The 26,080-nt window shown below is 41.5% G+C and overlaps 2 protein-coding genes across 5 annotated transcripts in view; both read left to right on the top strand.

Annotated features, from left to right (window-relative positions):
• The window catches only part of apc (APC regulator of WNT signaling pathway), a 30,399-nt gene extending 12,341 nt beyond the window's left edge, over positions 1–18,058 (top strand). For 2 of the 4 annotated variants that reach the window (XM_017489631.3, XM_047160661.2), the window contains exons 3-16: positions 4,190–4,274; positions 5,048–5,225; positions 5,569–5,677; positions 5,808–5,921; positions 6,243–6,326; positions 8,109–8,189; positions 8,686–8,784; positions 9,078–9,456; positions 9,604–9,699; positions 9,811–9,950; positions 10,050–10,127; positions 10,222–10,338; positions 10,433–10,647; positions 10,749–18,058. In XM_017489631.3, coding sequence (XP_017345120.1) covers positions 4,190–4,274; positions 5,048–5,225; positions 5,569–5,677; positions 5,808–5,921; positions 6,243–6,326; positions 8,109–8,189; positions 8,686–8,784; positions 9,078–9,456; positions 9,604–9,699; positions 9,811–9,950; positions 10,050–10,127; positions 10,222–10,338; positions 10,433–10,647; positions 10,749–17,121 — 8,148 coding nt within the window. In that variant the 3' untranslated portion in view covers positions 17,122–18,058. Of the gene's footprint in view, positions 1–1,403; positions 1,750–4,189; positions 4,275–5,047; positions 5,226–5,568; positions 5,678–5,807; positions 5,922–6,242; positions 6,327–8,108; positions 8,190–8,685; positions 8,785–9,077; positions 9,457–9,603; positions 9,700–9,810; positions 9,951–10,049; positions 10,128–10,221; positions 10,339–10,432; positions 10,648–10,748 lie in introns of those variants that run through there. The other 2 variants (XM_017489632.3, XM_047160662.2) reach the window with 2 other exon arrangements.
• A 1,988-nt stretch (positions 18,059–20,046) lies between these two features.
• On the top strand, positions 20,047–23,635 carry LOC108277390 (C3a anaphylatoxin chemotactic receptor). The gene is made up of 2 exons (XM_017490088.3): positions 20,047–20,259; positions 20,921–23,635. The coding sequence occupies exon 2, from the start codon at positions 20,971–20,973 to the stop codon at positions 22,024–22,026; it is 1,056 nt and encodes a 351-aa protein (XP_017345577.1). The 5' UTR covers positions 20,047–20,259; positions 20,921–20,970; the 3' UTR covers positions 22,027–23,635.
• Positions 23,636–26,080: the final 2,445 nt, after the last annotated feature.

Genomic DNA, 26,080 nt, shown 5'->3' with positions numbered 1-26,080 from the left:
CATTCGCTTTTTTGGGTTATTATTTGAAAAGAACACCATGTAATTAAAGCTTATCAGTTTCAAAATGTGGTTTCATCAGAGCCGCTCGGTGTTACCCTGCGGATCAGGCTTGGAGGAATCCCGCTTAGTCTCTTCCTCAGCAGTGAATTCTTTCTTCCTGCCTGCACTGGTGACTCAAAGTGCCGTTATCATCTGAGGTCAGTGCCTAAAACGGTAGCTGTACAGAGCTTCGCTTTTTGAGGCATGAATTTGAAGCTCCTTTAGTCATCGAATTAGAATAGACAAAAGGTCTGTACTATAGAAATCTGTGCAACGTCATGACCTATTGGATGCTTAAGTGGGGAATTACTGATTCCTTGTAATGCCTGCTAATGCTGTGTTGCATAATTGTGGTAATGACAAAGAAAGCAGTGTAGTTTAGCCTGTCTCGCACTGACCGTAAAGCACTTATGTGGTCACCGATAGTGAGGAGAACTACCGGACTCGACCAGTAGCAGATAGTCCACTGACAAAGAACCACTTACTTTCAGAGGAAGAGGTTCACCAACACTGCAAACGACCAACCATGATTACTTGCCACTAAACCTTTGGTTCAAGATTCTGAATCTTATGGCCAGAGAAGTGTACCAAAGACATCAGATGCCTTGAGCGTCGGGAGGAACGTCAAACGTCATTGGAATTGATTGGTGTTGGACAACCAGTATGAAGCCTTGTACTTCTAACCCCTCGTTTCCTTGATGTCCCTTTGCTTGGTTTGTCCCAGTGGCATCCTCTCTGCCCTGTTTTCTTTCCAATTTTCAAGGATGTTTATCACCAGGAAAGAACAGAAGGTGGGTCTTCCCCAGATCCCCCCCCGGCCAACCTGTTTACCCCTATGGAATACTCAAGTGTCCCTGGTATTCTTGGCTCTGTCCCTATAGACGAGTACCACATCGATTTCCATTACCAGGAGGGTAGTATGACATTTTTAGACGTTTAGAAGGGTGTGCTTGAGCTGTATGCATCACTGCTTCTATGTGACAGAATTTCAAGGGCATCTGCTGTCCCTTCTGGATCCATGCAAGCTGACACCGTGCCTGATGTTGAACAGTGCAAGCAAAAGCTAAATTACACTCGTGAGCCACGACTTGTCAGGCTGAATATTGCCTGTTGGGGCTTTGGCTGCTTGAACACTATAATCGACTGTTCTCTGGGTTCGTCTGGGGTTTAAAATTGTAACAGGGAGCCGTGACGATGTGAAACCAAAAGAATCGTTATTGTTATCTGTTCTTAATATTGCTCTGACTACGAGCATAGTAAGAGGTCCTCGATCATATGATTCCCTCCTCACCAATAATGAAGCTGTTGTTCTACTCAGTCTACTCAGAGATGTCTCATTTTGTTTGGGGTGGGGGGAGGGAGGGAAACCTCAGCGTCACAGGCTAGTCGTCGTTTTTGTTTGTGTCCTTGTCGGTGAAAAGGGCTGGTGATGTGTGTCAGCCGCTTAAGGTCAGAGGCCTAAGGCCATGTATCAGAATGGGAAGTGGCTGTTTTCCACAAGGCTGGATGGGATGGGAGGAAAGAGCTGCTTCCTGAGAGGCAGTCACAATGCTAGAGGCTTTTTTTTTTCTTTTCCTTTATGTCTGCGCGATGGATTAGCTGAAGGATAAACTGGATGTAGGAATGATATTGTCTCAGTTCTGGAGTTTAAAGAGCATATATTGGAATAGCTTTAATGTGAAGATAAGCACTAGAAAGCAGTGCATTGTGGTAAGTAGGCAGCCATTTTATATTTGGTGGTAGAATTGGTGTTTGTATGAAGGTGACGGTTGTATTTTGTGACACTCATGATCAGCTGAGCTTGTTGAGTTTGTGTACTGTTGCAGTCGTTTGACGGTCTCTTGACAGTCGTTACCCAGTGAAGGTTCTTGAAAATGATTATGCCGGCCACGATAATTACATTATTGACTTATCACGCGATATATGGACGTGGCCTCACTCATTTTGCTGACCCCGAAATCGCCCGTTGTGTTTACATGCATGTTTGTTTACATAAGAACGAATGTCACCGATGTTTTAGCCCTTCGCACTGCTTCTGTCGTCTCGTCTGCTCCAGGGACGTCGAATAAATTCAATCTTCGAATATCCATAGGATTTAAAATGGAAATATACAGTCGAATGCAAAAAAAAAAAAGCACTAGCACCGAATTTTTAAATTTATTTATTTATTTTAAATGAAAACATACTGTTGAAAAAATTACACGCACGTGACACACGATCAGACGTCTTTCACCAAAGTATGTGGGCTTACTTTATATTAAATGTCTCGGATACCCCTGTACCTCTCCGTTACCTCTATACCTGTGTTTGGTTACACAAACTGTAAAGTAAATATCTGCACTGTTACAGATGGCTTACAGACGCAGGTAAACTTGTATCAATACACTTTGAACTAAGCGCGTACTGTGTGTGTTCTTTTAATCCACCTGATTTTGTTGGGTTCTCATGTTACAAATAGGGATGCATCAATACCGGTATCGGGTATCTGATCTCATTTACTCATACTAGTACTCATTAAAAAAATGCTCCGATACCATGTGATACGATGTACTGAAAGGCTAGTGTTCGCTGTGACAATAATGACTGGATGACACGAAACAACAACAACAGTAATATCAAGAGGAGGAACTACTTCTATCGTCCTACAGTACAGGTAACCTGATAAAACCTCGTTCACATAAAATGCGACATGAGGATTTGGTTAGTAGCTAGTCCTGTATGGCAGCAACCAACGCTGACTTCCTTGAGGATCAATCGGGGGGTTTAACACCACTGAATAATCCTTACAGCTGTACAGGTGTGGAGCAAAACCCACTGCAGCACTACACCATCCAAGGTAACTAATATAGCTAGATAATGCACTGCACGTCATATAACGTTGGCTAGCTACCGTTATAAAGAATGACCATAGCAGTCGTGAAAAGCCAAATAAAATATTCTATGACTCCCTTTGATTGCTTGATTCTCTACTATGTATATGACTTATTTCGGTATCAGTATCAAATAACATGCGCTCAGTCTGAAGAAAAATGGTATCAATGCATGCCTAGATACAACACACAAATATAGCACAGATCATACGGTAGACTTTAAAATGTCAACATGCACCTGATATGATGTACTGTTGAGGTCCTAAGTTTACATGTTTAATAATTTAAAAAAAAAAAGGGGGATCTTTTAAAAATTGCATTTTGTTTTTTTTCTTTAGTTCTGCCCGGAATAAACTATTTCACATAACAGATGTTTACATATAGTCCACGAGACACGATGATAAGTGAATTTACACAAATGATCCAGTTCAGAAGTTTACATACGCTCGATTATTAACACTGTGTGTCGTTACCTGGACGATCGACGCCTGTGTGTACGTTTCGTGATCGTTGTTCACGAGTCACTTGTTAGTCCTGAGCAGTTAAACTGCCCGCTGTTCTTCAGAACATTCCTCCAGGTCCTGCACGTTCTTTACTTTCACAGCATCTTCTGCATATTTGACCTCTTTTTCCGACAGCGGCTATATGATGTCGAGATCCATCTTTTCATGCTAGGGACGACGGAGGGACTCGTACACGACTATCACACAAGGTGCAAACATTCAGTAATGTTCAGGAAGGCAACACAGTGCATTAAGAGCCAGGGGGGTGTAAACTTAGTTAAACGAACAGTTTGTGTAACTACACAGGTATTAGAGACACTCGATGTAAAGAGGGAGCAAATATTTGGCGTCTTCTCTTTCTGAAATGCTCACGTTCGGTGTTCCCGAGCTCTGCAGACAGGAGGTTCTGTTTAAAGGCACGCTGAAGAAAACGGCTTCCATCACAGCGACCGGTCCGTCTCCGATCACGTCTAGAGACGCATCTAACGCAGACTCGCAAAGAATTAGCAAGATCACATCTGTGAGACTTCAAAGCAGTTCTGAGCTTCTGACAAGAGAAACTGTTTGATGAGACTTCAAAGCTCTTTGATGTTCACAGTTCTCTTCTCTTTATCATAACCACTTTAACCTACAGGCAGAAAGAGCTGCAAACATTTCCCTCCTTTTAGTCAGGTACTTTGCTTGATCTCTGGGATCTAAAGGTCGCACAGTGCGTGTGGGAGGTTTTGTGTTTGTCAGAAAAGGTGGTGAAAATGTTGTCATGTTTGCCTGATGCAGGAGGTGCTGAAGCAGCTCCAAGGAAGTATCGAAGAAGACTCGAAAGATTCCCAAAGCCAGATTGACTTTTTGGAGAGGCTTAAAGGTACGAGTGTTCAGTGAATCAGATGAACGTGTTTGTTTGCCTGAAAGATTGTGGGCACCTGATCATCACAACCCATATGCGGGCCTTCGACAAGCGGTTCTCACAAAGTTGGAAGCACAGAACTGTATAGAATGGCTTTGTATGCTGTAGCATTATAATTTCTCTGGAATGAAGAGGTTCCCAAACCTGTTCCAGCATGACAGTGTGCCTATACGCGATGCTAGGTCCGTGGAGACATGGTTTGCCGAGGTCGGAGTGGAAGAACTCGAGTGGCCTGCACAGAACCCTGACCTCAACCCAGTTGAACACGTTTGGGATGAACTGGAATGCTTGGCCTTCAAATTAAATGCCTGACCTCACTAATGCTCTTGAGACTGAATGGACCACAACTATGCTCCAAAATCTAGAGGAAAGCCTTCTCAGAAGCATGGAAGTTATTATAACAGCAAAGGAGTACTAAATATCTTCAGAAAGCACATATGGGTGTGATGGTCTGGTTTCCACATACCTTTGGCCGTATATTGTATAAGGATACTGGAATTTTTTATCATCATCATCATGATCATTTAGTCTCTAAAATATTCAAATTATTATTTAAAAATATTTAAATATTCAAAGTTGCTTAGTTCTATTTTTGTTGCCATTCAAAAATCCCTCTACTAGATGGCATAGGAAACTATTTACATAATCAAGAAGTCATCACACTTTTTTCTTTTTTTTTCTTTTCTTTCTTTCTTTCTTTTTTTTTTCATATTTACTTTTCACTTCTCCAGAGATAAATCTGGAGCCTAGCAGTTTCTCAGGGGTTAAGCTGAGAGCGAAGGCGCCCATGCCAGGCTCAGGTTCGGGCCACTCCGCTGACAGCAGCCCCATGGGCTCCTTTCCCAGGAGAGGAGTGACCAACGGGGGCAGAGACAGCGCCGGATACCTGGAAGAGCTGGAAAAGGAGAGGTGAGCCTCCTTCTTCTGAAATGATCATTTATTTTCCTTGGCTTTTCCTTATTGTTTAGATTAGATTAGATTTAGATATAGATTCGACATTTTCCAGGCACTAAAGGTTCAAATTTCCCTTAATCAGTGCACTTACCTCGATCTAAAATCGTTTTCGTGCTAATTTCATATTTAACCCTGGTACTTCCCAGCTGTCACAGCTGTTATTCCTATGTAATATTTAACAGCATTGTTTATCTGATTGTGTGTGTGTGTGTGTGTGTGTGTGTGTGTGTTTATTTATTTATTTATTTATTTATCTATCTATCTATCTATCTATTTATTTATTTATTTATTTATTTAGGTCCTTGTTAATGGCTGAGCTTCAGAAAGAAGAGAAAGAGAAGGATTGGTACTATGCCCAGTTGCAAAACCTCACCAAAAGGATCGACAGCCTTCCACTGACTGAGAATGTACATTCCTAAATTACATTAATCATAGTCTTATTATACCACTGACGAGCTCGTGTGTTGCTGATATGTTGCAGTAGCTTGTTTATGTCGTTTTTCTTTATTAATTATCTTTTGTTTTTCTGCCGTGTAGTTCTCATTACAGACGGACATGACTCGCAGGCAGCTGGAATACGAGGCTCGGCAGATCCGGGCAGCGATGGAGGAGCAGCTGGGCACATGCCAGGACATGGAGAAGAGGGCACAGGTGAGGCGTCATTTAACAAAACACCCAACGTTTACATAAAAATGCATTCCTGTAGTGCCATTATCTATGGTTTAGCGTTAACGTTTACGATTTTTGACCTTTCGGCGATTGTTTGGTTTTTCTGCCTTACCAGATAAAGTAAAGGTCAACTGAATTGAGGCAAAACCTAGCCTAAGCACCGGGTAGTTAAAGGTTAAGGCTTTGCTCAAGGGTCTAACAGTGGCAGTCATGGGATTCGAACCAAGTTAAATGGGCAGAATTTGAACGCGTGATCATCTGCTGTGTCTGAATTCTATAAATTCTATACAATCATGTTCTCAGGTGCGGTTGGCGCGTATCCAGCAGATCGAGAAGGACATGCTGAGGTTGCACCAGCAATTACAATCCCAGCCTTCAGAATCTGAGGTCAGTCTACCAAACTCGCCAAACACCCTCCATGAAGGTTCGGTCCACTCGAGCAGATTAACTGTACACAGTGAGTCGGAGTCTTATCGGATCGATTCAGTCCCAACACTACGAATCCCAGGAGCATCGGGGGTATTTCAGTATCGTAGTGTGACTGCTGATATCGATAGGTCTGAAACACACAGGTTAACACATCCTCATCTACATTAACACTGTAGCAACGAAAATATGTTTAAATATTCACGGAAATAGAAGAATCGAAGGACCAAAACGCTCCACTGAGGTACTTTTTATTGTGGTATTGATAAACATAGACTGTGATCAAATTTAGTGCATCATCATCATAATCAGCCCATCTTATCACCTGTTTCAGAGGTTCCCTAATCTCAAAACTCAGATGTCGGAGGTTTTGATGATCTAGATGATGATGATGATCTCGGATCTTAATCTGAGACGGCAGGATGTCTCAATTTCCGCCTCTCTGCTTTGTTTTTCTGTTTTAGTGTCGATTTAAATCTTTACATATGGGAATAGGCGTGTGCGTGCGTGCGTGCGTGCGTGCGTGCGTGCGTGCGTGTGTGTGTGTGTGTGTGTTTCATGTTCGAAAACAAATATAAGATGAACATTTTTACTAAATTCAAAGTTTATAATTGAGTTTCTTCCTTAATGAACAAAATGAAGACTCATTCAAGCTTGAAACTAGTGAAAATCGATTCTATATTTGTTTGATATTAACTTGAAAGTAATAAAAATATATTACTCGTGCTGAAAAAAGTACGTAAGATCATTTTTGCTTGTAGACCAGTTACTCTGCTTCTCAGTATAAACGTTCTACACGTCTGACCCTCTTCTGCGATCACATTTTAATGGAGCACCAAATACAGTCTCTGTGACTGAGCATGAACAGATGCGAGTGTGACCTGGCTTTTAGATGTACAGGAGCAATAAGGCTTGATGTGGAAGGTTTAGTACCAGATTATATGTGTGCATTTAAGGTGATTAGTGGTTCATGTTAAGGAAGATGGGCCGATAAGTACAGTTGTATGTTCGTGTGTGTGCGCGCGTGCGTCTCTGTGTGCCATATCTGGATTATGTAGGTCATGAAGAGAAACTCTTGCTGGTATTACAGCTGACTAATTGACTGACGGTGTCAGGGGTTGTCTGTCAGTTTGTGCCTGACAGATCAAGGTTTACACACACACACACACACATATATACACACACAAACACACACATGTACACATGCACAGAGAGAGAGAGATGCGTGTGCACACGTACACATGGAGTTTATGCTTTACTCAGACACACATGTATGTTAAATTAGACATGGCATGAAGAAATGAATGGAGTTGAATGGATGGGGTCAGGGTTAGGTTTTGGTGGGAGTTAGGCTTTCCTCCCTCGCACTTTATGGCAAGTGGGGGTCGGAGATATCACGATTTTCAAAGGCTTTGTATCACAATATGTACAGTAGCATTGTTATGAAATTTCTAGCAAAACAGGAGTGTTGCATTTTTTAAAAAACAAAAACCAGTGTTTAATGACGCTTGTGTCTTATACATAAATGAACAAACACTTAACATCAAATCAGCTGCTTCCACACTTGGTATATGATTATTTAGAGATATCGCCGAACAGCACATCAGGTGTAATTTATCACAGTCTCGTTATCGTATCGTATCGTATCGCCCAGCCCCAGTGGCAGGCTCATTGCGTGTTCTCGCTTCATTTTATTCTGCATCGTTATCTCCTCTGTAACGTTCTAATTTTCCACAATTCCAGGCCAAGCATGACCTCGTGGCCCAGACCGAGGGGGCACAGGCATCAGGAGACTCGGTCATCGGGAATGGAGCTTGCTCTCAGGTAAGGAAGGACAAACTTGCATGTTCCTGCACTTCCCACTGAAATCGTTTTTTTTATTTTATTTATTTTTTTTTTAATTTTATTTTATCCCCCCCCCCCCCCCCCCCTTTTTAGTGAAATTTTGTCATTTCGAACAAATTTGAAAAAGTGTTGTAATGTAGTGAATTTTTAAAAATTTTTTTATTTTTAAGTGTCTGTTGTGGGCTTGCTGGTGAATTGCATGCCGTTTTCCTGGCTCGCTGAACAATAGCGTTTTGCAGACAGGTGGCGCCACAGACGTGTCGGTGGATTAGCCACCGGGATCGACTGTCTATTGACCTTAGTTTTTAACGTTACACATTTAACAGTAAATGATCTGTATTGACCTCCTGTTGAAGCATATTTCCTAATTAAATGGGTTTTTTTTTTTTGCAGTGAGGATTAAAATGGCATTTTCCTTCTTTCTTTCTTTCTTTATTTATTTTTTTAAAGATAACTCACTCGCCTGTTTTGTCAGGGCTCAAGCTCTCGTGTGGATCATGACACAGCCAGTGAGATGAGTAGTGGAGGAAGTTACTCAGTACCACGCAGACTTACCAGTCATTTGGGCACCAAGGTGAACTAATGAACCTGAGTTATCACACATTCGGTGTGAAATCTTGACTTCCGATGTAGATGTGTCTGTTCTCTTTAATAGATTTTAACCAGAAATGTCACTTTTGGAACATATTGTGATGTTGTGATAAATGTCAGATTTATTGCTACATACTCAGAGTTTTATTATTTAGATCGATGGGTATTTTACCTAATAGACTTCATATATTCAGTAGATTTTCTTGTGCACCTAAACATTTAACAATATTTTATTATTATTTTTTTTTAAAACACACAATTGTCCCATCTCCCCAGGTGGAAATGGTCTACTCTCTGCTCTCCATGCTGGGCACTCATGATAAGGATGACATGTCTCGCACTCTCCTGGCCATGTCCAGTTCTCAGGACAGTTGTATAGCCATGCGTCAATCCGGCTGCCTGCCGCTGCTTATCCAGCTCCTGCATGGCAATGACAAGGACTCTGTTCTGCTGGGCAACTCTCGAGGCAGCAAGGAGGCCCGAGCCAGAGCCAGTGCTGCCCTACATAACATCATCCACTCGCAGCCAGATGACAAGCGCGGCCGGAGAGAGATCCGGGTGCTCCACTTGCTGGAACAGATCCGGGCCTACTGCGAGACCTGCTGGGAATGGCAGGAGAGCCATGAGCGTGGAGTAGACCAAGACAAAAACCCAAGTAAACCTGGCTTTTGGGTTTTCTCTCCTTACATTTTACTGCTGTATCAGCTGCAGATTTCCTTATGGTTTAAGGGACGGTACTGTCCTAACCGTGCTACTAAGTGACCTTTTCAATTTGTGAATGTTCTTTTCTTGTGAATTTTAGTGCCTTCACCTATGGAGCACCAGATCTGCCCAGCTGTGTGTGTTCTCATGAAGCTGTCCTTTGATGAGGAGCATAGACATGCAATGAACGAACTTGGTAAGTTTCCCTATCTGCTGCGATTGGCTTAGATTTTCAGAGTGGTCAGTGAGCTATTTGTTTAGGAGAATATATATTTTAAAAGAATTACTGAACGGTTATGGTTTGTAGGTGGACTGCAGGCTATAGGTGAACTATTGCAGGTCGACTGTGAAATTTATGGCCTTACGAGTGACCACTACAGTGTTACATTAAGAAGATATGCTGGCATGGCTCTAACTAACTTAACTTTTGGAGATGTAGCCAACAAGGTAAGGAATTCTGCTCAGTTTTAGATTTAAAATAATTATTGTGATAATTCTGTTGTTGTTATTGCTATTAACCATGAATTTATTTTATTTTTTAAACAGGCCACACTTTGTTCCATGAAGGGCTGTATGAGGGCCATGGTAGCGCAACTGAAATCTGAGAGTGAGGATTTGCAACAGGTAAATGTAGTATCATATTGCAGTTATGTATGTGTACCTTTATCTTACAGTAATCCTGTTCGCTTTCATTTCATCATCAAATTTACGCTTTCAGGTCATTGCCAGCGTGTTGAGAAACCTGTCTTGGCGTGCTGATGTCAATAGTAAAAAGACATTGCGTGAGGTTGGCAGTGTTCGGGCTCTAATGGAGTGTGCCCTTGAGGTTCAGAAGGTAAGGACTGTTTTGAGTGCAGTGTAAACATTAAACGTTATTGTTGTCTGTTTTGTATCATGACGACATCTTTGAATCCTTTTTGCTTTTCTAGGAATCGACACTAAAAAGTGTGCTTAGTGCCCTTTGGAATTTATCTGCTCATTGCACTGAAAACAAGGCTGATATCTGTTCTGTTGCTGGCGCGTTGGCCTTTTTAGTGAGCACGCTAACCTACAGAAGCCAAACCAACACCCTTGCCATTATAGAAAGTGGTGGAGGCATCTTGAGGAATGTTTCAAGTCTTATAGCCACAAATGAGGAGCATAGGTGAAATGATATTCTGTTGCTTCTTCTGCCATAAGCAGTTTGTTTGTATTTTCCCAGTGCTGTGAATGCTAATTCTTGTCTATTTTGCAATATTTTTCTAGGCAAATCCTGCGGGAGAGCAGCTGTCTGCAGACCCTTCTTCAGCATCTTAAATCTCACAGCTTAACCATAGTGAGCAATGCATGTGGAACTCTGTGGAACCTCTCAGCTCGAAATGCAAAGGACCAGGAGGCATTGTGGGATATGGGAGCAGTTAGTATGCTCAAAAATCTGATCCACTCCAAGCACAAAATGATCGCTATGGGTAGTGCCGCAGCTCTGAGGAACCTCATGGCCAATCGGCCTGCCAAATACAAGGACGCAAACATAATGTCTCCTGGATCTAGTCTGCCTTCACTACATGTAAGGAAACAGAAAGCACTAATTGAAGAACTGGATGCACAGCATCTTTCTGAAACTTTTGATAATATAGATAATTTGAGCCCTAAGGCTTCTCACAGGAACAAACCTCGGCACAAGCACAACGTTTATGGTGATTACGATGGAGTTTGCAGGTCTGATGGTTTTAACACTAGTGGTGTTGGTGTTCGCTCCCCTTACATGAACACTCCAGTGCTCTCCAGCCCATCTTCTCGAGAGAATAGGGGCAATGCAGACAGTGTTCGGGCTGAGAGAGACAAGAGTCTGGATCGGGAGCGAAGAGGTGTCCACCCAGATCCCGAATCGGGTAAAAGAATGGGAATGCAAATTCCTACCACTGTAGCACAAATAGCAATGGTAATGGAAGAAGTACAAAGCATGCACTTGGGCCTAGATGACCGAAATGCTGGATCGACTCCTGACTCTCACATGGTTCAGGATGACCTCGTCAGACGTCAGACTGGGGTTCACAGTCACCAAAACATGTACAGCTATAGTAAACCAGATGCATCAGGCAGACCTTGCCCAATGCCCAAACTGGAGTATAGAGCATCTAATGACAGCCTTAATAGTGTCAGCAGCACTGATGGCTATGGAAAAAGGGGTCAGATGAAACCATCTGTAGACTCCTATTCTGAAGATGATGAAGGAAAATGGTGTGTCTATAGAAAATATCCAGCTGATCTTGCCCATAAGATACACAATGCGAATCATATGGAGGATGATGATGGTGATTTAGACACGCCAATTAACTATAGTTTGAAGTATTCAGATGAGCAGCTCAACTCAGGCCGACAAAGCCCAAGCCAGAGCGAGAGGTGGGCAAGGCCCAAGATTTTGGAGGATGAGATGAAACGCTCTGATCACAATCCACCTAGGTCCCAGAGCCCAGGGTATCCATTGTACACAGAGGGAAATGGCGAAAGTGAAGATAAGCTTAAAAAATACCAGCCCCTGTTTGTTCAGCAGGACATGTCTGGAGGATTCCGATCCAGGGGACCCAATGAGCAAAGTGGCAGTGCGTCTGGTCATGGAATGAACAAAAAAATGAACCAAACAATTTGTACTGTTGATGACTTTGGTGATGACAAACCAACTAATTACAGTGAGCGCTATTCAGAAGAGGAACAACTTGATGAGCAGCCTACCAATTACAGCATAAAATACAATGAAGATCACCACGTAGAGCAACCTATTGATTATAGTCTGAAGTATTCTGATGCGTCTTCTAAAAAACCAGTGTTCAGTCATTCAAAAGCATCATCTTCACAGAGCTCCGTCAAGGAACAGTTAAGCCAGGACAGTTCATCTTCTGTTTCATCAATAAAAACTCAGAATCGGCAAAAACAGCTCCATCAGCCCTCAGCTCAGACTCGACCCGGGCCTGGCAGGTCGATTCAAAAGTCCAATTGCAAGGCTCCTACAATAAATCAAGAAACACTGCAGACCTATTGTGTTGAGGATACACCTATATGTTTCTCAAGGGGGAGCTCCCTATCATCCTTATCTTCTGAAGATGAAATGGAGAGCTGCAAGCAGAATGTCAACGCAGCTAGTAATTACACAACTTTGCCTGTTGCTGAAAAATCATCCAATAATGTTCCTGATCAGCGCACAACAGAAGGTCAATCGTCCAACCATTATGTCCGAATGAAGCCACCACGACACCAAGGATCTCATGTTGGGCATGGTGAGGGTTCCAGACATCAGAAAGCAGTAGAATTTTCATCAGGCGCTAAATCACCATCAAAAAGTGGTGCTCAGACCCCCAAAAGTCCTCCTGAACATTATGTGCAAGAGACCCCTCTTGTGTTTAGCAGATGCACTTCGGTCAGCTCTCTTGACAGCTTCGAGAGCCACTCCATTGCAAGCTCAGTACAGAGTGAGCCATACAGTGGAATGGTCAGTGGCATAATCAGCCCTAGTGACCTGCCTGATAGCCCCGGCCAAACGATGCCACCCAGTCGTAGCAAGACACCTCCACCACCACCCCCACGTACAACGTCCATAAAGCAGAAAGTTAGCATGCCGCCCCATGTAGAAAAACGTGACTTGGCACCAAGACATGCAGCTGTCAGTGCTGCTGTGCAAAAAGTGCAAGTGCTTCCAGATAATGACACACTTCTACATTTTGCCACAGAGAGTACTCCAGAGGGATTTTCATGTGCCTCAAGCCTCAGTGCATTAAGTCTGGATGAACCCTTCATTCAAAAGGATGTTGAGCTAAAGATAATGCCCCCACTTCATGAGGATGACCATGGAAACAAGACAGAACCAGAGAAAGAAGACACTAATGAGTCTAAGAGGCAAGACAAGCCTCCAGTAAATACTGAATCTGAGAAAGATCTATTGGATGACTCTGACGACGACGATGATGATCGAGAGATCCTAGAAGCATGTATAAATTCAGCCATGCCTACAAAGTCCTCGAGAAAACCCAAGAAGCAAGCACCCCCAAACACTTCAAGAATACCACCACCAGTGGTCCGTAAACCAAGCCAGCTCTCTGTTTACAAACTACTCCCCTCACAAAACAGAGGACAACTGCAAAAACATATGGCATTGAGTCATGGAGAGGACATGCCTCGGGTATATTGTGTAGAGGGAACACCTACTAATTTCTCCACAGCAACATCTCTTAGTGACCTTACTATTGATTCACCTCCAAATGAGTTGTCTACTATTGAAATTCCAGCTCCCCAAGCAGAGGTGACAAATCAAAGACGAGACACCGTCCCAGAGGGTAAAAGTGCAGAAACGACTGATATTGCTGCAGCTTTTGACGTGCAGTGTGCTCCTGGTGAGAACGAAGGGGATGACATTCTTGCCGAGTGCATCAACTCAGCAATGCCAAAAGGTAAAGTACACAAGCCGTTCAGAGTGCAAAAAATGTCGGATCAACCTCAGCATCCACCTACTGCTACTGGGAGTCTAGTTCAGCAAGAGTTTGAAAAGAAAAAGCCAACTTCTCCCGTAAAACCAATGCCACAAAGCAGTGAATATAGAGCAAGGATGCTTAAGCGACCAGATGCCTCTAGCAACTTATCAGAAGCCGCATATCCTGATAAAAACACCGAAACAAAAAAATTAGAGTCTAAATCAGGCCCCAGAACATTGGCAGATAAGCCTACGAATACCGAGGAACGTGCCCGTCCAGGTTTCGCCTTTGATTCTCCGCACCATTACACACCAATTGAGGGTACTCCTTATTGCTTTTCTCGCAATGATTCACTAAGCTCACTTGACTTCGAGGACGATGATCTTGACCTTTCCAAAGAGAAAGCTGAGCTCCGAAAAGATAAGGAACAAAGAAAGCTTCCACCTTCAAAGAGTAACGGAGAGCATTCTGGAAACACTAACAGAGTGGCCACATTCCAGAGTGCCCCAGCAAAGGCCCTTCAAAAACCAGGTTTTTCACTTGCATCCAAAGAAAATACCGGAACAGTGCCTGATGAAAAGCAAAAATTTTCAATAGAGGACACCCCAGTGTGTTTCTCAAGAAATTCCTCCCTAAGTTCTCTTAGTGACATTGACCAAGAAAACAACAACAAAGATTGCTCACACAAAGAGGACACATCGCAAGTGGAAATGCCCAGGCCTCAAGCCTCTGGCTATGCGCCAAAAGCCTTTCATGTGGAGGATACTCCTGTCTGTTTCTCTCGAAACAGTTCTCTTAGCTCACTCAGTATTGATTCTGAGGATGACCTCCTACAAGAGTGCATCAGTTCTGCAATGCCAAAGAAGAAGAAGCAACCACCTAGAAGTAAGAGTGATGACCAAGCTGTTAAGGAGGAGAAAAGCATGTTAGATGATGGCATTTTAGCAGAGGAACCCGACCTCATACTGGATCTCACAGATACACACAGTCCTATTTCAGAGCAAGCCTTGTCTCCAGATTCCGAATCCTTTGACTGGAAAGCCATCCAAGAGGGTGCTAATTCAATTGTTAGCAGTCTGCACCAGGCTGCGGCCAGTTTATCTAGACAGGGATCGTCTGATTCAGATTCTATCCTTTCTCTTAAATCTGGCATTTCCATTGGATCCCCTTTCCACCTGCCGTCAAATCAAGATGACAATAAGCCACCTGCCCATAAAGGACCAAGAATATTGAAACCGGGTGAGAAGAGCACTTTAGAGGCAAAAAAGAAAGAGGAGGAAGCTGCTAAAAGCCTAAAAGGGGGTAAGAAAGTGTATAAAAGTCTTATCACCGGAAAACCACGACCTAGTCTTGAGACCATGACTTCTCAGCAGAGACAGCCTCAAGTTCCTGTAGTTTCAAGAGGAAGGACAATGGTTCATGTCCCTGGTGTGAGGAGCAGTTCTCCCAGTACCAGCCCTATTCCAAAAAAGCCTCCTACTCGTGGACAAGCCACAAAACCCCCAGCTCCCCAGGCACCAAATTCTGGAAACTCTCCTAGGACTATGAAGACACCATCAAAGTTAGACCCTAGTCCTGCCAGAGAACCAGCTGTCTCCCAAGGTGGATCAAGTAAAACCTCCTCTCGATCAGGATCAAGAGATTCCACACCATCTAGACCACCCCAGCAATCCCTAGCTAGACCCATGCAGTCTCCTGGTCGTACCTCTGCCTCACCAGGTAGGAATGGTCTAACGCCACCCAACAAGTTCTCGCAGATACCTCGTACTGTTTCTCCAAATGCAGCTTCCAAACCTGGGTCTGGTCGATTGTCTTACCCATCTCCAGGGAGGCAGTTGGGTCAGCAAACACCTCCGAAACATAGTGGCTTGCCGAGGAGCGCCAGTGGTATACCCAGGAGTGAATCTGCCTCAAAAAGTCTAAATCAGTATGGAACCACAGGCCCTTCCAAAAAAGCAGAGCTGTCCCGAATGTCTTCCACAAAGTCAAGTGGGAGTGAGTCTGACAGATCAGAGAAACCTGGACTTGTTCGCCAATCCACGTTTATTAAAGAAGCCCCTAGTCCAACCTTGAAAAGGAAATTAGAGGAGTCTGCTTCTTTTGAGTCTTTGTCTCCTTCCTCTCCTAGTCAGTCTCAGACACCTATTTCAAGCCCGTCCTTACCAGACATGTCTCTCACTCTGCCCTACCAAGGAAGTGGCTGGAAAAAGTCCCCTCAAAGCCAAAACTCTTCGGAAAATGGAGATGGGAAGTCACTTAGACGGCATGACATCTCCCGATCCCATTCAGAGAGCCCCTCAAGACTCCCAATTAACAGAGGAGGGACATGGAAAAGAGAACACAGCAAACATTCGTCCTCTCTACCAAGAGTAGGTACTTGGAAAAGAACAGGCAGTAGTTCCTCTATTCTCTCTGCATCATCTGAGTCTAGTGAAAAGGGCAGAAGTGAGGATGAACCTCACCCAGTTAATCCACCTCAGCGATCTGCACAGAACAAGGATGGTGGACTGGAAAGGAAGGGAACGTGGAGGAAAATAAAAGATAAGGAAGCAGGCCCCTCAATGACTCTAGACTTACCTGATCCAACTAGTGATATATGCACATCACATCAGACAAGTACCACACCATCTAAATCTGAGGATGTCTGGGTGAGGATTGAAGATTGTCCCATCAACAGCCCTAGATCTAGTAAGTCACCAACAGCAAACACACCTCCAGTAATTGATGGCATGTCTGGAAGACTACATCCTAGTGACTGGGACTTGAGTGAAGTGCATCATAAGCAGCCAACAGCCAATGAGAATGCGTCCAGTCGACGTCTCGGTTCGGAAACTAATTTGAACCTCATTCGAAGTAGTGAGAGTCTTGACCAGAAGGTGACCGACATCAAGCCTGTTTTAAGCACTCCAAATATCGCTACAGAAGTTCATGAAATTGCAATTGCCGAGCGTACACCTTTCAGCTCGACCAATTCCAGCAAACACAGCTCCCCTAGTGGTGCTGTTGCTGCCAGGGTTAGTCCTTTTAACTATACGCCAAGCCCTAGAAAGAGCAGTGCAGACAGCACAACGCCGAGGCCATCTCAGATCCCCACTCCGGTTAACAGCAGTGTAAAGAAGAAAGACTCTAAAGGAGACACGACAGAAAGTGGGTCCTATATTGTCACCTCAGTGTAAAAATTGTGTGAATAGACTGGACAATACTTGGAACATGTTTTGTTGAACTCTGTGGGAGAAAAACTGTTTAAACATATTGTAGTCGAAGCAAATATATACAGTTGTGTACTTTTTGCTGGTAGAATTGTGACAGGCACACTTGGTTATCTGTGGAGGGAGGGCAGGATATTGTATGTCAATTTGTACAGATTTAATTATGTATATATTTAATTTAAACTGGTGACAAGATCTTATCTTGCCCGACTCGAGGTAGATAATTACAGTGGAATATTTGGGATGTTGAGACACCCTTTGGTTGACCCTCCTTACTAATGCATTTGATTTTTAAGGAACTGTACACCTGTATTAATTCCAATGTCAAACTCCTTTTTACTGCCACATATTGTATGTTATGACCTCTGCTCCTTGCATGATCTCATCCAATGTTCTGAAGTAAAGTTGAACATTGATGTGGACACAAGATGTGCTGATAGCTGTAGTGTAACCTTTTACACGTTTGTCTGTGCTTTTGAAAGTAAGGAATTAACTACGAAAAACAAACACTTCGGAGGATATTTACAATGGTCATAGATACGAAAAATAAATAGATTCATTGCTCTGCTATTTGTGTACGACATTTCCGGTTGAGATGAGTGTTTTAAATTGACACTTTGGTTTCTGAAGGACTGAAGTTGTTAGAATTAAATTATTGTAAGTTTTGGTGGTGTGTTTTTTTTTTTTTTTTTTTTTTTTTTTTTTTAAACCTAATTTGCTTTACCCATTATTCAGAGTTATTATTAAAGCACATGTTCAGATATACTCTTTTACCAAAATGGCACATTGTTGTTTTTTTGTTTGTTTGTTTTCCCCCCTCATGCAATAAAGTAGGCTGATTGATGTTTGACATACTTTTCAAATTCCAAATGGCAAATCGATGTAATAAACACCATTTTGGTGAGAGTTGCTTCCTGTGCATTTCATCACTTAATCTGCAATGGTTTTTATATTTATTTATATATATATATATATATATATATATATATATATATATATATATATATATATATATATATATATATATATATATATATATATAGCCCCCCCCCCCCCCCCCGTTTTTCTTTTTCAATGCATCTTAACAAAACTTGTAATACAGTTCAAAGTTTATTGCATGATATTTCATAGTTTAATTAATTCTGCCAATGGTTTAGTTTCTCAGACTTCTCAACAGTTGCAAAATATGTAAATAAATTCATGAAGTTCTGGCTCTTGAAATGTTTGTTTAGCTTAACTACTTATTTCGAGTTGCTTACCTCCTAAACTAGTAAATACAGCCATGTAATTGGTAAAATCAGATTCTAAAGAGAGGTTTTCCATTCTGCAAGTAATTATGGACAATGTTTAGCCATCAAAAAAATGTCTGAAAATCAGTCTGAGGCCACCTTTCATGGATTTGATAGATTTTAAGACAAAACTTCAAGAATGATATGTAGTACTTCCCAGAAGTTTGAATGGAGAGAAAGTAGCTTGATAGCTATTTACCAGTAGAAATTAATAAAACATGGTTCAGTTTATTAATTGAAAATAAGGCCGGTAAGTCCAATCTACTGCATCTTTTTTTCTGCCCTAGAGGAGGCTATTAATCCCAGATTCAGCCTGGACATGCCGATTGTATATCCAAATTTTTCACCATCTAACCCGTACTGCGCTTGTTCTTGTTGATTTTTTACTAGGATGAAATGGAATTCTGAGCAAATTGTTTTTGCTATTTGGGATGATTTTGATGAACATTCCAGCAAAAAAAAAAAAAGGTATGGAATATGTCTGGAAAGGTTAGCAGCAATACACCGAAAATTGGTATGTATGCTGAACTTACACGCACCTTTCACTTTATTAGGAACCCTTGTACAACTGCACTCTCATGTAGTTATCTGTTAGCTATCTGTCTTCCTGTCAGCTACTTCCCCATCTTATTTACTTTTATAGAACTGCTGCTAGATTTTTGTTCGTATTATACACCACTCCTTCTGTGTGATCACTCGAGTCTGTAAAAATGCCAAGAGATCAGCAGTTTATAAAATACTCGAACCAGCCCCCCTGCTGTTTGATGTGAATTTAAATTATAGCTCTTGACTTCTATCTGAATAATTATATGTATTGTGCTGCTGCCATGTGATTGGCTGACTGATTGCATGAATGGATATACAGGTGTTCCTAATAAAGTGGACAGTGGTTGTGTAGCTGCTGTATTATTATTAAATTCTCAAAGTATTCTAGCCGTCGCTATGATTTAGTCTGGATCATAATGATCATGCAATTTGATATATTTCTGTACGACCACAATTCCAAAAAAGTTGGGATGCAGTGTAAAATGTAAATAAACGTCAATAAAAACGGAATGCAATGATTTGCAAATCTCATAAACCCCATATGTGATTCACAATAGAACTCAGAAAACATGTCAAATGTTTAATTTAAAACTTTTCCAGCCTTTTGTTACCCCGTGTTACCCTTTTTTGTGACGTGTTTTGCGGCTATCAAATTCAAAATGACCTTATTTTTACGTTTCCTCAGTTTAAACCCTTTGATATGTTTTCTATGTTCTATTGTGAATAACGTACGTGTTTGAGATTTTCAAATCATTGCTTTTTTTTGTTTGTTTGTTTACGTTTATTTACATTTAACAGCGACCCCACTTTTTTGGAATTGGGGTTGCAGAAAAGCTTGTGATTTTTATTTTTTGAATTTCGCAATAAGGACAAAAGGGAATTCTCAACATTTTGTAATGAAATTCAATAGATGAATAGATTTTTTTTTTTTTTTTTTTTAAATCATCACATACTTGTAGGGGTTCTCTTACATGTAGTGTTTTTTAGATTTATTTTAGATTTATTATTTGACTGAAGGTGCCATCTGACTCTTTGTATGATGATAAAACACATTCACGTCTCTTAAGAAACCGCTGGTTCAGCTGCAGCATTAATTTGCCTCAGTGGTTTCTTGACTTCCTCTGGGGAAGAGCTCACCACTGACTAGATGGTGTGGCCTTGAAAGCTTTCCTGTGGACGACACTTTTTTTTTCTTTTTTCTTCCCTCTACTGCTTCTTCTCCTTTCCTTTTCAACTCGTTTGAGTTTCGACTCGGCACGTTACCAGCGGGGTAAGTCGGCTCTTCTGCTGTCTGATGGGCAAAAATCTGAGTGAATGAAACGTAAAGAAGTTCACTTATTTGAACATTTTGTGTGGTTTGCTTTCCAGGGTGTTGTTTCTTGAATAATGACGCCTTTTGTGTTGGAAAGTGGTTAAGGATAACTCTAATTTAACATCTAATCTCTAGTGAGATACTGTAACAGGGACGTTCCTAGTGTTTTTATGAGACTTGACGAATGAAGAGAAGAGTGAGTTGTATTTGTAATAAACGAATTGTAACAGTATTGAGATGTCATGCGGTTAAAAGCACGTCTCTAATCCTCCTTCAACTGGAAGCAAAAAAGAGACAAACTTTTGAATGTTAAAAGCCTCTTAATTATGACATTTAAACACCTTTGAATTCATGGTGCTGAAGTTTATTACTGAGAAAACTGAAATGTGTAAATGTGCATTAATTTGAATTAATGAATTTGGGAAAGAACAAACCTTTCTGAATTTATTTATTTATTTATTTTCAAAATGTGAATTTGAAAGAACTCTTTCAGTTCCAATCATTTGAATCCTTTTATACCATGAATTCAATCGAGTTTAAAAAAATCTTGATTTAAAAGCATTTTAAATGGCCTTCAGCGTTCTTCTTTCTCTTTTTCTTCCATACTTTCCAATCAAAGGAACGGGGTAGCTAGAGATTTCGTCTGGATTTCTCAAAGGCGGCAACAACATGAACGACACCTACAACGACTCGTACGATGACTATTATAAATACTTTTATGACAACTATTCCTGTGACATTGGTTTGTCTGAAGAATTGAAGGGATCCATTACAAAAGTGGCGCTTGTGCTCTACTGCCTGACGTGCCTCCTTGGAGTTCCTGGAAACGCCCTTGTAGTGTGGATTGCTGGTGTCAAGATGAAGAAGACCATTAACACCATCTGGTTTCTGAACCTGGCCATTGCTGACCTTCTCTGCTGCCTGTCCATACCATTTACTGTGGCTGAAATCCTGATGGGGCATCACTGGCCATACGGAGACACTATGTGCAAGATCCTACCCACGATCATTGTTGTCAACATGTTCGCCAGCATCTTCACCCTGAACTTCATCAGCCTGGATCGCTTCATCCAGGTTGTTAAACCTGTTTGGGCTCAGAATAATCGTACGCTTGGGTTAGCATGGGTATGCTGTGCCATGGCATGGGCACTGGCCATAATCCTCAGCCTGCCCACTATGATCCTACGGGAAACGTTCTCCGTTGATAACCTGACCATCTGCACATTCAGACACACCAATTTTACCGGAGAAGAATGCAGCATCGACAAAGGTGGCTCTTACAGGGCGCTAACCATGACCCGGTTTGTGGTCGGTTTCCTCATACCGCTTCTTTGCATTGTGTTTTGCTACACCGGGATCGCCCGGAAGGTGATGAGCAGCCACTTCCGTGCCGGAAGAGCATTCCGTATCATGTTTGCTGTTGTGGTGGCGTTTTTTCTCTCCTGGCTACCCTACCACGTGGTGGGTCTGGTAGACATTTATGGTGGGAATCAGGATGCCATGCTGGCTAGAGACATAGACCCTTTGGCTGTCTCTTTTGCGTACGTCAACAGCTGCATGAACCCGATTCTTTACGTTTTTATGGGGCAGGACTTTAAAGAGAAAATTAAACTCTCTTTGAGACGGGTTTTCGAGAAGGCTTTTAGTGAAGATGGCACACACTTGTCACTGAGTTCTAAAGGACAGCAGACACGCTGCACCAACTCCTCAGACGCCCAGATGTGACAGGGAGGTGAAGGTGGAACATGGAGTCCAAATTATGTGGGTATTAAATTACTATGAACCATTTGGACTTTGTTAGTTTGAGTAGTGTGTAACGCCTGTAGTAATAAAGGGACCGAAAGGGGAAATCTATCCTGAAAGATTTGCACATTAATCAGTATAATTAACACGATCGCCACTGATTTAATGATGATCAGAGCTCACTTTCCTCCCTCGTCCACCTGTTGGTGTGTCTTCCTGCTGTTAGTGCAGACGGGCAGGTTTTAGCCCTTGTTTTTACTTCTACGTAAAGAGAGAGATGCCACGGCTCTTTAGTCCTTTAATCTGTACAACTTTTTTCCTCTAAACCCTAAATCTTAATACTCGTACGGCTCTCGTCATCTCGATGATCACTAACTAGCCGAGCTGGGTCGTGTGGGAAAATCCCAGATGATCAGCAGTTTCTGTAATACTCAAGCCAGCCTCTCTGGCTCCAGCAACCACACCACGCTTAAAGTCCCAGGTCACACTTTCCCCTTTCTAATGTTAGCTGCGAGCATTAACTGACCTATTCGCATGATTTCATGCTCTGACCCGCTGCCACGTGATTGAATAATTAGATAACTGCGTAAACGAGCATGTGTACAGGTAATCTTATTAAAGTGGACCTTGCGTGTAAACGTATTTAATTTGAAGTCTTTCAGGGTGGAGTTTTCATTGAAATGTGACTGGCAGTTTCTGGAACTTAGTTTCTGGAACTTAGTTAGTTTACAGTGAATGTAGTTTTTTTTTTTTTTTTCTTTTCCCCAGTGTATATTGTATGGATAAAACTTTGTTGTTTAATAAAAAATAAAAAGTTAAATACTAGACAGCCCTGTTAATGGTTTTAAATTATAATGCCATTTATAATTCTAATACTCAAATAGACAATAGATTTATCAGCTGCGCATGGACGCCATGTTGGCACGACAGATTCTTATCACTTACGTAAGCCCGGATGTTAAATGATTAAATGACGTTAAACAACAGGATTTCTAAATTAGGAGCACTTATTTAGATGTTTGCATTCCAAAGTAAATGAACGCAGTCGTTGTGTTTGTTTCCAGAACATCAGACCGGTCAGAGTCATGATTTTATCGGCACAGATTCCGGTATGTGTTGTTATTTTGATGACATGACATCGACATCAGCATTCTTGAACAGTTTCTCAGACTCCGAGATAGTTTGAGCCTAAAAAATGGGTTTAATGATCCTTGAAGCGGATTTGTACTGTTCAGTCTGGAGTCTGGTTCAACATGACTCGGGCCTTGTGTAGTTAAAGATGATGAAGAATGGGAAATGTTTGCCTACTCTGTGCTTGTTTTGTTTTGTGTTTTTATTTTATTTTATTTTTTTTATATAAATATCCTCTCAGATCACGCCTGTGGTTGTGTGCCTTCTTGTTATTTACCGCATGCATAGTGGCATGATCTGAAAAGACTGTAGAGTAAGCTCAGTTTTAAAGTACTACTGTGTTTTCTGTAAAAACAAACATGTTTTATTATACAACTGTTTGTATGATGTACTGAAGTTTTTCATACAAATTTCTCAACTCAAACAAGTGCTGTGGCAATAAATAATTTCTGAGTATGTAGCTTTTCTGTTTCTGTGAATTCTTCATTTGCGAAAGTGTGTTTCAGCAGAATGGACTGCTGAATGGAGTTCCCCAGGGTGTACAAGTGGATGCTTCACCTTGCAAATAGTCATCATCTAATGACAAGTCAATTCATTTTATCATTAATAAATACTTCTTTATGAGTGAAGTAAATGAATGATAAAATCATGACAAGATTTAAAAAATACATAAAAATCTAAATGCATTACAAATGTTTGTAATGGAACGAGGATGGAGGGAGATCCGTCACTATAGGTGTTGTATAGGAAACGTTCATAGCATTCATTTAAATGAAAAGATTGTAAATGCTGATTTGACAGGAGAGCAAAAGTTCTGCTTTCATTCTGACGGTTCTTAGAACACAGACATGTTGACAGGCTGCACAATGATTGCGTAATCCTAGAGAAGTTTGTGTCTTTGAGCACCAAGCTTGGAAAAGTACAGTTTGCAAGACATCGGCTTCTCAAAATCATCATTGGTATGAACGTGCGATGTGTTGAGGTCTTAATGCTTTGTGTTTGACACCCATTTGTACTCTGTATCATCCACTGGGTGGCACCAAAAGATGAATCTAAACCTGAATTATTTTGTTCTGTGTCGAGCATTTCTGCAGGTGGAATATTATTTATTTATATTTATTCATTTATTCATTTATTTTCGTTGCTCAGCTGCACAGATGTTTAATAATGACACAAACCCTTTGCCCTGAATTCAATCAAAAGTGGTTCTTCCTTCCACTTCTTCACCAAGTTCCTGTTTCTAGTGCATTTTTGACCTATCTGAACACTAAAATAGACACTTCATTCAGTTTTGCTGAATAAGCTTCTTGGGAACTTGGTTTCGCTCACTTTCCCCTGGTTTCTAAACATAATAATAATAATAATAATAATAATAATAATAAAGTACGTCACATGTTCTAAGTTTCAGCTATTTTTTTTTTTCCTGTTCGTGAGGATCTTTCTAAAGCACTGTGGTTACAAAACCAAAAAACAAGCACATTCATGTTGATGTAATCCAGTACGCATAATGTAGTTAAGGCCTCTATGCAGTGCCTTGCATAAATATTCACCCCCTTTTGAACTGTTCCATATTTTGTAGTATTACAATTACAACCTGGTACTGAAATTGACTTGATTTAGTTTATAGGTCAAAACACCCAATAATGTTGAAGTGGAAAGAGCATCGTAATTTACAAAGAATTACTCATGCAATCACCCCCCCCCCCCCCCCGCTTCCCAATTCAATACTCTTTCAATTCTATGGGATGTATATTTTACTTCCTGGTTGTAAAGCTGCAAAATGAGAAAAGGTTGAACGGGGGTGAATACTTATGCGAGTGTACATTTGTAAATGAACTACATATGGTAGCAGAGATAATTTGCCTTTTCGTAGCCAAGCTGTAAACAGAACCCTAGTGGTGCCTGTGCTGAAGATATTAATGAGGAACACACTCGTTCATCTTCACAAAGTGCTCTATCCTCATTAGGGTGGAGGCGGAGCCTATCCTGGGAACGCTGGGGCAAAACAGGAATACTTCCTGAATGGGATGCCAGTCCATTGTAAGGCACTATGCATACACATTTACACCTAGGGACAGTTTAGCATAGACAATCCACCTATCCACTTTTTGGGAAATGGGAGAACCCCAGAGGAAACCTGCACACGGGGAGCATGTGTGAAACTCCACACAGATAGTACCCTGAGCTCGGGATTGAACCTGGGACCCTTGAGGCAGCAACACCACCCACTGCGCCAACATGGCACCGACTTTCTTAAAGCAAAGCAAAGCAAAGCAAAGCAAAGCAAACTAAACTCTCTTCTGGGTTGTTGAATTTCCTGTCGTAATTTTCTCAGAATGGGACTGTTTTCCTCTCTCAGACCTCTATCAGGTCAGTCTCTGACCTGGAGACTTTGAAAATGAGACAAAATTCTGCATCTTCTCAGAAAATCCATAATGTTTTCATGATCATCATGATGTTTAAATGTCAATGAAAGCAAAAATGAGATATAAACATAAACCATTCAAATGTAACGGTGAAGAATGGGGACATGAAAATGGCTGATATTCCAATGAAACACCAGCATTTTTTTTTTTTAAATCGGCTTTATTAATTTTTTATTCTTTTTTGTATTGCACATGACAGAATATGCGAATCTATAAATTGATGTGACTGTGAAATATCCGCAGTAGGTCATGGGGACTGAAATGGCAACAAATCCTGAGAATGTGCCTGCTGCAAAACTAAATCCCACATGACCACATCCTCATCTTTCTGAACAAAGGCGCAATTTAACGTTAGGCCTGTATTATAGTTTATTAATATCCAGTGGGCTAAAAGCAAACACGAGTGAACAGAGTACATCTATGATGCGAGAAGAATTGAGTTTTCTATCCTCAGTCCTTTTTCATTTCCAAGGTGTTCG

The sequence above is a fragment of the Ictalurus punctatus genome, chromosome 16 (assembly GCF_001660625.3).
Source record: "Ictalurus punctatus breed USDA103 chromosome 16, Coco_2.0, whole genome shotgun sequence".
In the NCBI taxonomy this organism is placed as follows: Eukaryota; Metazoa; Chordata; class Actinopteri; order Siluriformes; family Ictaluridae; genus Ictalurus; species Ictalurus punctatus.
This window is presented reverse-complemented; position numbering and strand designations above follow the sequence as displayed.

Coding starts and splice junctions, on each gene's coding strand:
- LOC108277390 (XM_017490088.3), top strand. CDS start 20,971: ATGAACGACACCTACAACGACTCGTACGATGACTATTATAAATACTTT.